This window comes from Gymnoscopelus braueri (assembly GCF_963280865.1).
Source record: "Gymnoscopelus braueri genome assembly, chromosome: 17".
Classification (NCBI taxonomy): domain Eukaryota; kingdom Metazoa; phylum Chordata; class Actinopteri; order Myctophiformes; family Myctophidae; genus Gymnoscopelus; species Gymnoscopelus braueri.
Window position 1 is genome coordinate 35,008,163 of NC_137617.1, and position 17,342 is coordinate 35,025,504.

A 17,342-nucleotide genomic window follows, 5' to 3' on the forward strand; every position below is an offset into this window, starting at 1 on the left:
CCTCCTGGAGTGGACCAAACCTCGAAGATGGTTCCACAGGAGAGGAGCCTGATAGTTGAAAGTTCTCTCTTGGATTTAGACTACTGCGGCTGCGCTTGCATGTTTTTCCACGTTACTTGGCTGGAATCTGCTAACCCGTGACCCGAGTGACCGTTCGAATTTCCAATTCATTTTGTTTTAAATGGGCATAGTGATTCAGGGGCTGGAGCCAGGCAATAGTGTCAAATCATTCACAGATTTCATAGCTGGACTGTAGTTAATGTGAAAAGGAAAGATCTTAGCCACCAGACTGTAGCTCAGCTCTTGTGGTAGAAATGTCATGCTGTGGTGGTGTCTGGTTGTTTAAATAGCAGGGCACCCTAGACACAATTAATAGAATCCCCAAGAATCGGACATACTGTACGTTTTCAGGTGGCCCTGAACTGCCCTGGTCAACTTTGTTAATTTCTTTTAGACAATTTACCTAAAACTCATCAAACTCATTTATCCCGCTTACAAACAACAGCCTGCATGAGCTAGAAAGCAATAGGAACAAAGGATCTATTTTTCTTTGTGGAATACACTTTTCATAATGAGCATGTGTCATCATTGTGTTGTCATCCAGTCATAAATATTGATAATGAAACTGAGGTCATACAACCACACTTGCGGTCATACAATACCATGAGATATTGACACTCACTGGTGTGCTGTGGTCGTAGGTCAGCACACCAGTGCCAATATCTGACGGTATTCTTGTAGGACCTCGAGCGTATTATTACATGATTGTGCGTGCTTGTTTAAATGTCCTAAATTACTATGCCCCATAGGCATCAAAATCTTTGTGACGACAAAGACCTCTGGTAGCCAGGGTGTTGAAGAAGCCTTGAAGAACCGCAACTTCACCTTTGAGAAGATGAGTGCTGAGATAAATGAGATCATCAGAGTTCTGCAGCTCACGTCCTGGGATGAGGACGCCTGGGCGAACAAGGTACGTACATAATGCAAATGTAGATATGCAAATACCACGATTAGTCGAAGGCTCTTACTACTTACACACACTGTCGCCAGACCATTTTCCTATTAAAGCCATTGTTTGTGTGCATTGTCCATTTAGGCTCACATAATTCAAAATTAGTAGCAGTGATCATATGCAGCAAAATTTGCATTTCGTTCCCCAACACACCCTCTCAACGCGCTCTCTCACACAGTCCCAGAATGCCTCAGGGAAAGGCTACAGGCTGAACAGTAACCTCATTTACTGTTAAGTATTTCTTCCTTCCTTGATAAAAAAAAATGCATTTTTGTTAATATTTCATTTTTTATTTTAGGATGACCTTATTATGAGGTCAAAATGTCTGTTGTTGCATTGCTATTTCAAGCTTATTTTATTGTCATGTGTTTCCATTTAAGCAGGTAATGCCTTGAATTTCTCTCCGTAGCTGGTTTATTTGGACTTTTCCCCCCTTTACCCTGCATTCCTTCTGCATGCACTGCCCCTCCAATGTCCTTTTTTTTACTCTCCAAATGAACTTCCTGTGCCTCTTTTCGGCTTTCTGGACTCATTTGTGTTGGTCTTGGTTTTGGTACTCTGTGTCCGGTGAAACATTTGTATTTATGTTGTTGTTCTTCCTTTCTTTTCACCATTTCCTTCTCCCCTGTCCCCCCCTGTAGAAGGTAAGCCTTACCTGTCTTGCCCTGTGGTTGTGCAGCAGCATGTCTGGTAGATGTGTGTGCTGTCTTGTGCCATGCGTGCTTTTCAATAGCCCAGCGGATGTGACATAAATTAAAACCATTTGACTGTCAGTAACTAGGGTGAGATGATGCCTTAGGGGTTTTAACCACTTGAGCCCAATCCTTCATTGTACGACGAATAGACAAAGTAACTGATCTACAAGCTCACAGCGCGTCGTAAGCTTGTAGATCGACTATTTTAGCTGTTTTTAAAACATTTAGTCAATTTGTCAGATTTTGCTTATATGACACGACAAAAATATGGACGACAGGTTGAAAGTGGTTAATGCTGTAGCTCTGCTAATGAATTTGTTTTTTTTGGGTTGTTGAGCAAATTGATTAGCTGAAATATTGACCATATATGACCCCCCCCCCCCCCCCCCCCCCCCTCTCACTTATTTATTTTGCTTTATGACATAACATTGTATGAAATGCAGTTTGCCCTTCTCCTATGTCAGTTAAACCTTCAATACATTTCTTGTGGATGTCCTAACCCGGTGATTTCATTAACATTGTTGATTTAGGCTTCATTAATGTAAGTCCGCTCAGAATTCTCCTTTTCGTTTTCAAGAAAATATTTGAAACAAAATGTTCCTGATGTGGTCTTACGTTTAATAGCCATAGGAAAAGGGCACACAGAAAAAACACAACTATGATGATATTGATTTTATTCTAATTTTTGTTTTTTAATCAAATGCAAACCCAATTGCTCCCATGCTTGATGAATACTAAATATGGCCTCTAACCCTTACACAATCCTCATTACTAATCCCATGCACTTCAACCTTGCATACAGAGTGACATCATCCCGTACTGTAGGTGTGACTGTATTGAGAGTGTTTGCATAAGATATGAGCTGTCTAGAACCCGATGCCAGGTTGATGCCAGGTTTATGTATGGGTCCGATCCTGATTTTGGCGAGTCCCAGACCACTGTTTACCAATGTATTGACTGATATTCTGTCAAAAAGTGCACAATTATCTAATCAATTTGAGAAAAAAAAATCTTCCATTGAAGTTTAAATTTCAATACGTGTATATGAAAAGAACATTTAACTTTAAGTAATGAACAATCAAACAAGTAAATGCACATAAACTTGAATTTTATTTCATTTATCCACTCAAGCCCTATATAGACGTAGTCTAAAAAAGTAAAATAATGGCCATTATATTGGCCAAACCGAAATATGGGTCGGGCTCTAGACTGTATTGTGTGTTTGCATAAGATATGAGTAGGCTGGTCAAAGAAGATCCTTTCCGTTCATCTGTCATCTCACCAACTCCCTCTTACCAGCGAGCTTTGTCACTTGAACCATCCACACAAGGGTCTACTGACATTAAACATACACCGCTGTAATGACATCACTTCACACCCCTCCACGCCCTTTTATTTTTCAATTCCTTGTTCCGTTTTGCGTCAGTCAACAGCCATTATTACACATGCAAAGCTGTTCAAATTAATATAATATAAATTTGAAAAGGGTATACATTTCACTGCATATTTCAAGTGAAAAGAACGTTTCCCCTTTGGTTTGCAGCCACATCAACAGATGTAGCATAGAGTGTAGCATTTCTTTGAAAACCTGATAATCATTAGACTCACATGAGGGGAATTATAGAGAACAGTCGCTTGCGTTATGTGTAGCTCTATTATTGTACCATGAAAATCAAGCTCACTTTCAGCACCCAGTCATCCACTGTGTCTCCCACTGTGCCACATGTCTTATAGAACAGTGCTTTGTTCTGCACACTTGGCAAATGAATGGACTCACTGTCAATGCCAGATGCTCTTGGTCTCGAGACGGTTTTGTACTTCGTTGTGCGCCAGTGTTGTGCACCGAAAATAGCAGATATATAAGCTCACAGCGTGTCACGCTACGACGTGTTGTGAGCTTGTAGATCTGCTACTTTCATGTAACCAAGTATAAATCATGGGTTACTTACTGTTGTATTTCCATCCTCTCTGATTGAGATACAATGAACCGTTATTTGGCTTTCATGATGTGACTCACACTCTTTATTGACAGTGGGAAAGAGTTATTGAAACAGCATGCACCGACAAAGTTTGAGCCTGATATTAGACTGTATGTTCCCAGTGTTAATTTAACTCGGAAGAGAGTAAAGATTGAACCAAATGGACCCTTACGGGGCCCCGTTGCTACTTTTTCTGAGGATAAATTAACACTAAGGATTTTACCGTGAAGTAATGCTGTGCATTGAAGATGGTTGCTCGATGTGTCTTCTATTGGAATGTTTTGCAATGGTTTGCTGTCACAGTCATGACTAGATTCTGGAGTGTTTCTTGAACAAATCACTGAGCTTATTTATTTTATCTATACTTAGACTATGTTGTGACCAATTTTCATAATGATATCACACATCTGCCCTTGTCCAAACATGGGCAGAATACATGACTCGGTCACAGCACAGAACTATTCTCATGAGCCTCTTGACTGTATAAGGAATCTTTTCACTATCAAACAGTTATAAATTCATAGACCATGATTTAAAGATGATTTATTGATTGAGGCATGGATGGAGTCCTTTTCTTGTGTTTGTTGAGATGCATTGATTACGTTTCAAGCCATGCATTGATTTTGCAACCTCCTTCTTGGCCACAAGGACACGGAGGCCATGAAGAGAGCTCTAGGACTGATCGATTCCAAGATGTCCCATGCCAAGAACTGGCTGAGGGACCCAAATGCTCAAGCAGGTAATGAAAAAAATATGCTAATTCTTCTTCTGCAATAAATAAATAGAAGAATGGAAAAAATAACTAAATCAAACTGCGTGTCCTGCTTCACGCTGAAATCACACCAGCAACGGTATTTAGCTTCCACGCTCTGAGAAAGGAGAGGTTTGATGCATTGTCTATGGAGAGGAGCGACCCATCACCGCTTTCCCCTCCATGGCAGGAGGCAGAGTCAGTACACAGCAGAGATTCTCGCTGACTGCCACTCTGCCTTGCCACACTGCGGCCACGGTGAAGTCTCAACTTTGCCGTGTCTGCTGTGTGGCGAGACAGAGCGGCAGTCAACCAGAAGCACACTGTGCTCTGAAATAGGCATAGACTAGGCGTAACACACTGAACGCCACTTCAGCGGTCAGCAACACACTACTGTATGGGAGTACCCAATATTGATAACAAAGTAGGTGTGAAATGAATCAAGGTTGAGCGACTGCATGGCCTATTTCTTACCTAAAATGTATAGACTGTTTACAAACAAGCTTCCAGAGATGAGCATTGAGTGTCTGTACTTCTCCAGTTCTCCTCCCTACTTGTGAGCTTTCGTGCCGGGCACAGCTGCTAGCTTTGAGCCGCTGGGAGCAGCGGAGCTCTCGCTGGACCACAGCTCGCTTATTTATGAGTGTGACATTCATACCTTGGACACGCCTATTTTGCAAATGTCTGAACTATGCACATTTGCTCACCGCTGCTGGTGTGAATTTGCCGTTAGCTAGCACTATGGCCCTGTCGCCCTGTCAAGTTTTACATGCTCCCCTTTCATTGGCACTATCACTTTATGTACAATATGACTGTGTGAATACACTCCCATTCCATACATTTTATACGTGTTTGATATCTGCTGCTATATGATGTGACATATTTTATTTGCACAGGAGACTTGTGCAAATTCTTCTTATTTAAAATGAGACTGCAGACTGCATTGGTAGCTAGCACAAACAATAATTTTACCAGCTCCTTTACATCTGTAAACTTATGATGTGATAAAGTGAAGTTTGAGTTGAAGCATATGCATGTTATTGTGTCAAGGTGATGCAGGAGAGCAGGCCATCCGTCAGATCCTGGACGAAGCTGGGAAAGTGGGAGAGCTGTGTGCAGGGAAAGAGCGCAGAGAGATCGTAGGCACAGCCAAAACCTTGGGGCAGATGACTGATCAAGTTTCTGAGATGCGGGCCAGGTATAAATCAGGCTGACAACACCTCTCTCAAGCCATCCGGTTGACTTTTGTTTGACACACCCATGTCTTGTAGCTATGGCACATGTTCCCACATAGCCAAATTGAATTTTCATTGCGTCATTTTTATCTCCTCCCTGTTTTACAAATTGACATGAAAATAATTTGTATTGATGTTTTTCTTATCAACTAGTACAACGTTGTACAACGTATTTCATAAGTTGTACAACGGTGTCACGCAAGGAATTGCTAAAATAGCTGGTCTACAAGCTCAAAATGTGTCGCATTGTGATGCATTGAGAACTTGTAGATCTCTGCTGTTGCACCCTTACAACACACCCATGTCTTGTAGCTATAACACATGTTCCTACATACCCGAATTGAATTTTCATTGGGTAATTTGATTGGGATATGCCCCCTTGTACAGTAGCATCAATTTCCATGCTAAATGGGAAGTGTAAGGTGCTAAGCATGTTAGTGAGGATTATAGCATGAGAGAGTGGACTGTAAGTGATATCCCGCCGATGTAAGATCTGGCTGCCGCCAGGGACCCCTCGGCAAGATTAAAAGCAGCTGTCTTGTATTAATCCATAATCTAATTTAGACCCTGCTTGAATTTCTATAAAAACTGAGATATCCCATTGAACTTGTAACAGAGCCGTTCAGATATTGAAAGCACTATTCTTAATGTATTCCAGAACTATTAAAGGACCATATTGGTATCATCATTGTCTACTCGCGGCTTCGGCCATAGATCATACATAAACATAGACAATCTTTCTGCTACTAGCTTTATTTTCCGATTTTGCATGCTTACATTTTCTCAGAAGTCATGAAAACATGACTGAACTTTCCTAAATAATTGAGTCAATGGTTAATAAACCATGGACGATATTTTGTCCAGTTAAACCACAACCACACAATGATATTTAGTGTGTTGGATTCTATCTCGGGCAAGTTTCAAGTCTGAAAGTCCATTTTCATACCGTACTAACATAACTGTAATCCAGTGGCTCCTGCAAAAATCTTAACAAACCATGGTATGGAAAATGCTTGGCCTTTTTCTTTTGTATAAATCTTTGCCACCGTGCTTTGTTTTTGCAAACTGTTAACAAAGTATTCAATCAATCAAGCATTGTTGCGGCTTTTTGTATTAAATACGTCTTCTTTGTACCGTCCCAGGGGACAAGGTGCAGCTCCTGCCGCCATGCAGAAAGCCCAGCAGGTGTCCCAGGGCCTGGATGTGCTTACAGGCAAGGTGGAACACGCTGCCCGTAAACTGGAAGCCATGACTAACTCCAAGCAGGCTATTGCCAAGAGGATTGATGCTGCCCAGGTGAGCTCATTGCCATTCCTCAGTGGTTCTCAGTCAGCGGTCCACAGGCTGCTAGTGGTCCATGGCATAATTACAGGTCCATGGGAAAATGTTTAAAGAAAATATATTGTTGTGACAACATATTGTTGTGGGGAGGTGGGCTGGGGTAGTCCTTGAGGATTCTTCAAAATATGCTAGTGGTCCAGAGTTCAAAAAAAGAACAAACAATCACTGCCATATATCACACAATCCATATGTCATTATCCTTGAAATTTCCTGCTTTAATACATTGTAAATATGTCAAACAGCGAAACAGTAGAATTTGCAAAGTGTTGACTAGTGTTTTGAGTGTTCTTTTCTTTTGTCATGCCCCTGCAGAACTGGCTGGCAGACCCCAACGGTGGCCCAGAGGGGGAGGAGAACATCAGGGGCCTCCTCATGGAGGCTAAAAAGATTGCCGATATGTGTGAAGATCCCAAGGAACGAGATGACATATTGCGCTCGATTGGAGAGATTGCTGCCCTCACCGCCAAGCTCTCTGAACTCAGAAGACAGTAAGTGGTTGGCTTTTGGGGAATGTTTGTTAACCACATGAACCCTAGCGTCCCTATTATGGGGGAATCTAGCTTCAAATCTCTTTGTAGTAGATTCCTCGAGAATGGTGCAGCATAGCTAAAAGCATTCCCAAATTCAGTTCTCAGAGTGGGAACATGATATGAGTTATAATTTTAAGACCTGATTGTAATGCCCACGTTGTTGAAGAGTAATGTGCTTTGGTAGCTGCCCCAGGATAACTTTGTATACAAACACATACCAATGTGACTATCTTCTTATGGTCAGAGATGACTCATACCATACACAATGATGTGTGAGGGATGAACTTTGAAAGCTATTTTCGAGATTTGGTTCAGAGGGGAGAAAAGAGGGGTCCAAGTATAGACTCCTGGGGGACCCCAGTCAACGAAGGATATAGGGTTTAAGTGTGTGTTGTGGCTATGTTTCTTTACTGAGAATTTTTTCTTTTTTAACACTCACAGGGGTAAAGGTGACACCCCAGAGGCCAGAGCTTTGGCTAAGCAGATCGCCACAGCACTGCAGAACCTGCAATCCAAGACCACTAAAGCTGTCGCCAACAGTCGGCCTGCGAAGGCAGCTGTTCACCTGGAGGGGAAGATTGAACAGGCACAGCGCTGGATTGACAACCCCAACGTGGATGACAGCGGCGTGGGTACGTCTGGTTATCGTCATCCTAATCCCCAAATTCTCCCACACACAAACTCACTCACATTCCTCCGTTCCGCATAATTATGTGCTTTGCTTTTCTTTTTACACTACACCACATTCCACAATGATTCTCCAACCTCATAATTTTTATGTCTGAGTTGTCTTGTCTTATTCTGAGGCCTGGCTATTACATTGTTTATGAAACAAACTCCCGTCTCGCTGTTCTGCCCTGGGCTTTGTAGTCACTTAGAAATATTTAATATTTTCAAATAATTACAAAACATTCTGAAAATGTAGATCTACAAGCTATCACCATGTTGTGACCGCTTCTAAGCCTATAGAGCGGATATTTTCCATCACCATCATACGAACAAAGTATAAAATATAAATGACTCCTCCACAAATCATTTGCCCTTCAGCCTCATTCAGTGTTACTAAAAGTTCAAATTAATAAAGTAAAAGAAAATGAGAGGAGGATCAAGATGACTGTGTGGGCCAGACCTTTGGCCTAGCGGTCAGGGCACTTAGGCTCTAATGTAGCCTGACAGCGCATCGCGGGTGCGAGTCCCGTTCCCGACGATCTTTGCTGCATGTCTCTCCCCATCTCTCTCTCCCTGTTTCCTGTCCCATCTCTACTATACACCAGGGGTTTTCAACTGATTGTGAACCAGGGACCACCACCCTGACTAAGAATCAACCAGACACATTCAATTAAATGGGCACATTTCCTAATAATGATGACTCCATCAGTCAATCCGGTACACTTCCCCTTCTTGAGATTCTAACTCCCTTTTCTGTGGAATTTCTCGACTTCCGACTTCCCAGTAACCGACATCATTGACGTGTCATCATGGGTCACCAGGTCAATAATATGCACTGTTCTGTGGAACAAGGAGAAAGAAAAAAAATTGCAACATGGTCAGGGACCACATGCAATACCTTCAGGGACCACAAGTGGTCCACGGACCACCTGTTGAAAACCCCTGCTATACACTATAAATAAACGCAGAAAAGCCCCCAAAAATATATATTTAAGATTGACTGTGTGTGTGTGTGTCCGTCCAGGCCAGGCAGCCATCCGTGGGCTGGTGGCGGAGGGCCACCGGCTGGCCAACGCCCTGCCGGGTCCCTACAGACAGGAGCTGCTGGGCAAGTGTGAGCAGGTGGAGCAGCTCATGGCCCATCTGGCAGACCTGGCCGCGCGGGGTGAAGGGGACTCGCCACAGGCACGCGCCGTAGCTCACCAGCTGCAGGAGGCGCTCAAAGTAAGACGGCTCACAGACTTGCAAACGTAATGTCGTCTCTGACAGGATTTGATCTATGTTTTCTAGTAAATCAACGCCCTACTTTATCATACAAGAGTGGCAGGCAAAAGTAGCGAAAATAGGTGATCTACAAGCTCACAACGTGATGTATCGCTATGTGTTGTTAGCTTGTAGATCTACTCTTTATGTCTCTCTGTGGGTTTTATAAATGTTGAATCCATAAAGTATTAACAAGAGCTTGTGACTAAATAATAACTACATTTTATCCATTAGAACACAGGTTATTTTGTCCATTTCCTGAAAAGTAACGGTTTTGGACATACAAGGTTTCTGCCCAACAGCATCAATATGCTATGATAAGTAGCACAGGTGACGGGGCATAGACAAGCACTCCCTCTGCTGGTTGATCTTTTATACTGCGCTGAAAGAAACACCAGTGGTTTGGCATGTTTATCCAATTGGCTATGACTCACGGTATACTGATATTATTGTTTCCCATTTTCCAAAGCATACCGTGGTTTGTTAGATTTTTGAGGAAGCCACTAAAAATTCACTTCACCATGGTACTCAACTTGCAGAGACTGTAAATTTGCTTCCCTTAATGGGTCATCCAACACACTAGATATCATTGTGTAGTACCTTGTTTTGGAAGTTACTTGTCCCTGGAGAAAATAATGATTTACGTAGGATAACTTGAAACATGAGTTACTCCAATACAATGATGCCAACATTGACTCAATTATTCATATAAATTCTGTTATGTTGTAACTTGGGAGAGAATACAAACAGAAAAATGATACAATAAAGCCATTGATGGGAAAATTATTACTGTATGTTAATGTACATATATGGCTCAGCTATGAATAGATATCATTGCTGTCGGGCAGGAACCTCTTATCTCCTTTTTTTTAAAGCCTTTTTTCGTAAATTAATGCCCTACTTCGTCATACTACAGTGTCGCACAAAAGTAGCAAAAATAGCCGATCTACTAGCTCCAAACTTGTAGATCTGCTATTTTTTAATTGGAATTCTGAAAAGTTAGTTTTGGACAGTTTCGGTTTCCACCCGAATATACTATATGGTTCTCCTAAAATTGCCAACTTTTTTAAATGATAGGAGTGTATCAGGAGTTCCATTTGTGTTCTGTGTAACTCAAATACATATAGTCCCCACAAAGAGAGAATGCAACACATTTCCAATTTTGAAGTGAAGTTAGAAGCAGAACAGAAGAGTGTCTAAAACATGTGCGTGTGCTCCTCCCAGGACCTGAAATGTAAGATGCAGGAAGCGATGACTCAGGAGGTGTCTGACATCTTCAGTGACACCACCACCCCCATCAAGTTACTGGCAGTGGCCGCCACGGCCCCCCTCGACGCCCCCAACAGGGATGAGGTCAGTGATGCCGTCATCCCTTGCTACCGCAGTAAAAAATATGATGTCATAAGTCTGTTTTATCTTTATCTTATCTCCTTTTTATTTATTATGCCCAATAATAAACAAAAAAATCCATTTGGATAATTGTTTTAATCTGTTACTTATTACTTGTAGGTGTTTGATGAACGGGCTGCCAACTTTGAGAACCATGCCAATAAGCTTGGCGCCACGGCAGAGAAGGCTGCTGCCGTAGGAACGGCCAATAAGAGCACAGTGGAGGGAATCCAGGCTGCCGTTAAGTCAACACGAGACTTAACGCCACAAGTATGTCACGGTTCTGTTTGACGGCTGTTTCTGTGTTTGTGCAAGCTGAGTATTTCTGGCTTAGCTGAGCTAATTGTCTGCCAGTTGGCTGTATAATGACAGTTAATGGGTATAATATCTTTTAGGTGGTATCTGCCGCTCGTATTCTTCTGAGAAACCCTGGCAACCAAGCTGCCTATGAGCACTTTGAAACCATGAAGAACCAGTGGATGGACAATGTTGAGAAAATGACCGGTATAATATAATAACAATCTCTAAAAGGTTTCAGAATAAAGACTTGCATCCCCAAGTGGTTACCACAGATTAACGTGGTCTCTATCCTTAGGGTTGGTGGATGAGGCTATCGACACCAAGTCCCTGCTGGATGCCTCGGAGGAAGCCATCAAGAAGGACTTGGACAAGTGTCGCGTGGCCATGACCAATCACCAGCCCCAAATGCTGGTCGCCGGCGCCACCAGCATCGCGCGCAGAGCCAATCGTATCCTCCTGGTGGCTAAACGAGAGATGGAGAACTCTGAAGATCCCAAGTTCAGGGAGATGGTGAAGGCTGCGTCCGATGAGCTAAGCCAGACCATCTCGCCCATGGTGATGAATGCCAAAGCCGTTGCAGGGAACATCCAAGATCCAAGTACGCTCATCTTACTCGCTGTATTTACTGACAGTTGGCATTTATTTTAGTGCTGAGAGTTCATGACACAATATGGAAACTCTAGACTACAATAACCTGTCTTTTGTGGTTGCTAGATCTTCAGAAGGGCTTTCTGGACTCCGGCTACAGGATACTGGGAGCTGTGGCGAAGGTGAGGGAGGCGTTCCAGCCACAGGAGCCAGACTTCCCACCACCTCCTCCTGAGCTGGATCAGCTCCATGTAAGTCCTCAGATCTTACCTCAGAGTACAACCAAATGTTCCAGTTATCTACGTATTTGAAGAGAGCCTCTGCTGCAGTATATGCATTTATAACAGCCAACATGAAACACATTGAAGTATCCATTTATATACTGTTGGTAACCATTTGATATATTAGGTGTGCAACATATTGTTTATGGTTAAAATTGGAGGTGTATAGGGCATAGAGCACCCAAGTCCTGACGTCACTGCGGCTAGAGGGCGCTATCCCCCTGTGTCGTGGCATTATTTTTTGTGTTGAAATCCCCATAGGGGAATCTTAGATCGCCTCATATAAGAACTGTTCGAAAAATTAAAGCACCACATCGGTGATTTTACTCGATGGATATGAAGTATCGACTGAAGGTGGAAATGTACAAATTTACCCAAAGAGTAATACAATAAACGCTAGAAACAAGTCAAACGACCCAAAAACTACATTTCCCATGAACACGGCTGCTGTAGGGACAGTGATTTCAGACCCGAAAGTGTTGTTTTTAAGACTTTTATGGCAGAATTTATAAAATGTTCTCCATAAACGGGCTGTATCAAATATGAATGAATATCATAAACGATGCAGAGCCACGCCCCTGGCAGAAACGCCCGGATGATATGTTTATTTTTGGAACACAGTTCTTATGACGTGATCTAAGATTCCCCTGTGGGGATTTCAACACAAAAAATAACACCGCGACCCAGGGGGATAGCGCCCTCTGGCGGCAGTGATGTCAGACTTCGGTGCTCTATTATAACAGTGCCATTTTGTGGTGCCACAGATAGAAACCCCATTCATTTTTCCCATAGAGATTTCCGAAAAATATTTATATAAATAATTTAAAGCCTGGAATGAAGCCATCCAGGCTCCTGGTGAATCATGACCATAAAACATTTGATTCTGTGTCAAACAATATTAGTAAAATGCAAAAAAAATGGTATTTATTAAATATAGTATATAATATAATTAAATATTCTAATATTCTTTGACACTGACTCAAATGTTTTATGGTCATGATTCACCAGGAGCCTGGATGGCTTGGTTCCAGGCTTAGAATAATTTGTATTTAAGAAATCTCTATGGGAAGAATGAATAGGGTTTCTATCGGTGGCACCACAAAATGGCCGCCACTGCTATGCCCAACTGTGATATATGTGTGTGTGTGTGTATATGCGCTAAATACCTGTAGCTGTGATATGATCATAACAGCCTGTCATGTATTATTGCTTAATTATTTATTTTGACTCATTCTTAGCTTAATGACGAGCCTGCACCACCCAAGCCTCCCCTTCCTGAGGGCGAGGTCCCTCCACCTAGGCCCCCTCCCCCTGAGGAGAAGGACGAGGACTTCCCTGAGGCGGTGGCTGGTGAGGTGGTGAGCGAGCCCATGATGGAGGCTGCCAGGCAGCTCCACGAACAGGCCCGCAAATGGTCCAGCAAAGTGAGTGAACAATTCAATCCAAAGAAGACTTTGTAACTGTGTTGTTTGTTTTTTACTGCTTTTATTTATTTATTATTTATAACGCGTTGTGAGCTTGTACATATGCTATTTTCGCTATCGTAGTATATAGAGCTTCAGTGTGTAAACCTCTTTAAAACAGTTAGTCTGTTGAATGGTCCTATAGGCTCTGTGCATAGCTATCCTCCCGGGTTTCCAGAAGGTAGCATCAAGCCCCCAGAACACAGTGGTTGCATCGAAGCGCAATGAACATGCTGGCCATTCATAGGTACTGCAGCTCAAAACGGCTCGGGCCACTGCACACAGCGCACAGCGAAAACGGTTTCGACCAATGGGCTCGACTCACGAGCTTGCGCACGGGGCTGCGCACCGAGGTGACGCAAAACGTGTCACTGAAGCCCCAAATAGGCCTCGCCCATTACATTTCACAACCCGGAAGAAGGGGTGATTTCGGCCCTTGCGCTGGGTGAGCAACTCAATGCAAGTGGATGGGAGGGGATATCCGGTGCCCTCTCATTATTTTTAACTCTATGGGTAGCATACCTGTTTCCTGTTAAGGTTCATTTTCCCATAGCTGCCGAGCCACTCAAACAAAGCTATGGGAAAACTATTCGGAACAAGAAACGGGTATGCCACCTTCTGCAAAACTGTGCCAGTCTATATGAAGTGTATTTACTTTGTTCTTACCACTTATAGGGTAATGACATCATTGGTGCAGCTAAGCGAATGGCTTTGCTCATGGCTGAGATGTCCCGACTGGTGCGTGGTGGCAGCGGGAACAAGCGTGCCCTCATCCAGTGTGCCAAGGATATTGCTAAAGCCTCAGACGAGGTCACTCGCCTGGCTAAAGAGGTGGCCAAACAATGCACTGACAAGCGTATCCGGACCAACCTGCTCCAGGTCAGTAAATTAGTCTCTAACAAAATGTTCCACCATTGACCATATTCACACCGCGGCCATTTTGCTATTTTTGGGTGTGGGGTAGTGTGACATAATGGCTAAATTGCCTGTGTGAATATGATCAACAGATTTTATGTGTGGGTATATGTTTTGATCTAAATTAATACATTTTCATCACATGAATCTTTTTGTCCCCGTTTCAGGTGTGTGAGCGCATTCCCACCATTAGTACACAGCTTAAAATCCTGTCCACGGTCAAGGCCACCATGTTGGGTCGTACCAACATCAGTGAGGAAGAGTCAGAGCAGGTAAGCTCACATACAGTAAGATGCTTAATATTTTGTGTAAAACTGGACAACTAATTTAGCTTTCAATTTATGTTTTTTCTTATACCGTCTGTGTTTTTTAAGGAATCACTGGATTCCTTTAATAAACTGGCTTGTAAAGAGATTATCTTGATCTACCAGAGTGTAATATTTTTACATGTGTACTTTCCCAGGCCACGGAGATGTTGGTTCACAATGCTCAGAACCTGATGCAGTCTGTGAAGGAGACCGTCAGGGAGGCTGAGGCAGCTTCCATTAAGATCCGGACAGATGCAGGTTTCACTCTCCACTGGATCAGAAAGACACCCTGGTACCAGTAAGAGAAAAGGCTACTGTTACGAAGTTTTATGCTCGTTCAGTACATCTGGCCAGGAGGAGAACTGAAGCTTGAGCAACACAATGAATGGACAAATAAATGCTTCCCCCACAGCTATTGCTGATGTTGGCATCCCCTTACCCTATTGTGGGCAAAAATACAATGATACACTACTTCTCAACTCGTCCCGTGCTGTCTATAAGCAGTAGCTGTTTTGGTAGAATGTAAAAGATGGGACTGTCGGTGCAAGTTATGGATTAGATTCTTTCTGGGAAATTCTTTTTTCTAATGTGTGTAAAAATGTCTTTTAGAGCTTATTTTGACAAATCCCAGGAATATATATATATATTTTGATTAGAGGTTGGCTTTTCATATAATGTCGGGTTGATATTTTTTGCGGTCGCTTTGACATAGCCCATGTTAAGTTAAATTCGATTAGGCAAGATTTTCTTGGAGGTTTTTATATCTTTGTACTGGTTATTTGATGTAATTTTCGGCATTGGTTCACCCGCGCTCTGACAAACACGTGAACTCATGAGGAGTTGTTACAAGTACAATATATGCAAATGCTCAGCTCACACAAACTATATGAATAGTATTATGTCTGTTTACACTATGCTACGTTATACAAACTGTAAAAGAAACACTGTTGTTTATTTTGAATTGTGTAATGCATTTGTAGCATTTTTCTGTCATTAGGACCTCTGCCAAAGACCTTCTTCCACTATTATCTTTATCGTATAACTGTCTTTTCTCTGGGTCAGCGTTCTAAGGGCTACTTCACCAGACGAGTTAATTTAATTAATAACGTATAACTTTATCCGCAAACATCTGCAAGAGGTGACGTTGAAAACGACTTAAGTTACGTCCTCATAGGCTCATACCCCTTGTACAGTAGCAGACAAGGTGTATGCAACAAAATAGTGACTTGAGACGGATGCTGCCTTTCCTCATTGAATCAAGCAAGCCAACAAGTAACCCTGGTCGACCTTGAGAAGGGTTCGTCTTGCCCAACAGTTTTCTTTTCTTAACACTGCACAGTTGTACGTCTCATGTTTTGTGTGTCTTAGTACAATCATTTTTGTGAAACAGGAATTGCACACACATGTAGGTATTCAAGGGAACGGCTTGGGCATAAGAGAAGAAAGCCTCATTCATACTTTGTCGCATGACGGTGTCGAGCTGCGTAAATGGCCGACCTACAAGCTCGCAATGCTTCTTTGATGCAGTGAGTTGAGCTTGTAGATCTACTATTTCCGGCATACGACGCAGTCATGTGACGGAGCATAAATAAGGCGGAAGAGCCTCTTTGTGGATAGCACAGTACTGTCATCTGAAACTGGTGTGGTAGACACGCATTATAATTGTTATTTATCGCCTTTTCCACATGTCTTCGTACACTAAACGGTAGCTGTTGGCTACAGTTGCTGACCAGTGACCACAATGGTTGATGTTTTGGAAATGTCTGAATTAGACCATTGGTGTGAATGTGTCATTTTGGAAAAACCCAGTTGATGTGCCTTGTAAGAAGAAACGTTATTTGCTATATATATTTTTTTCATTTACAGATGTTTTGTATCATCTGCACACGGTATCATTGATTTGTTCAAAACACCTATTGTTGTATGTTTATGAGTGGGTGAAATTATACCTGATTCATCCAATCTAGGAAGTCAAATCTAGCCCTATTCAAACCCTAATAATTTTATGTAAAAAAGAATATAGAAACAACTTATTAGGATTTGAATAGATCTGTCAATTCTGCATAGGTAGTTCACAATTTTGTAATAAAGCATTTTATAGCATTTCTAGCTGTGTGTGCATGGTCTTGTTTTTCTATAATTTCTTATCATGCTTGCCATTTTGTTTGCTATAATTACGTTAAAACTTTGGGCTTGTGGTGACAACAACGGTGGTCCCTAACTGACAGCAGCCAGATAAAGTGTGAGGTTTGATTATATCCATTCATTCATCCACTAAAAGCTCATTAGTTCGCATCACTGCCATGCTGTCTAATTAGAAGAGGGGTAAAGTAACCAAGTACATTTACTCAAGTACTGTACTTAAAGTACAATTTTGAGGTACTTATACTTTACTGGAGTATTTCCAATTTTCTGTACTTTTACTTCTACTCCACTACATCTGAGGCAACTATTATACTTTTACTACTAGTTACTTTGTAGATTTTGATTATTATTACAAAACATACATTAACCACATATACATATACATTTAGGCCATTTGAAAATTGACTATCTACAAGCTCACAATGCGTTGTGATTGGGAGCTTGTAGATCTGCTATTTTCAAAAGATTTTGATACATT

The 17,342-nt window shown here is 42.1% G+C and overlaps 1 protein-coding gene across 1 annotated transcript in view; it reads left to right on the forward strand.

The window, feature by feature from the left end:
• The window catches only part of LOC308105474 (vinculin), a 41,837-nt gene extending 25,009 nt beyond the window's left edge, over positions 1-16,828 (forward strand). The window contains exons 6-21 of the mRNA XM_080456205.1: positions 810-970; positions 4,335-4,425; positions 5,488-5,635; positions 6,815-6,968; positions 7,326-7,501; positions 7,985-8,175; positions 9,237-9,436; positions 10,700-10,828; positions 10,985-11,134; positions 11,260-11,368; positions 11,460-11,762; positions 11,879-12,003; positions 13,272-13,457; positions 14,172-14,375; positions 14,579-14,683; positions 14,875-16,828. Coding sequence (XP_080312331.1) covers positions 810-970; positions 4,335-4,425; positions 5,488-5,635; positions 6,815-6,968; positions 7,326-7,501; positions 7,985-8,175; positions 9,237-9,436; positions 10,700-10,828; positions 10,985-11,134; positions 11,260-11,368; positions 11,460-11,762; positions 11,879-12,003; positions 13,272-13,457; positions 14,172-14,375; positions 14,579-14,683; positions 14,875-15,021 — 2,579 coding nt within the window. The 3' untranslated portion in view covers positions 15,022-16,828. The remainder of the gene's footprint in view (positions 1-809; positions 971-4,334; positions 4,426-5,487; positions 5,636-6,814; positions 6,969-7,325; positions 7,502-7,984; positions 8,176-9,236; positions 9,437-10,699; positions 10,829-10,984; positions 11,135-11,259; positions 11,369-11,459; positions 11,763-11,878; positions 12,004-13,271; positions 13,458-14,171; positions 14,376-14,578; positions 14,684-14,874) is intronic.
• The last annotated feature ends 514 nt before the right edge of the window (positions 16,829-17,342 follow it).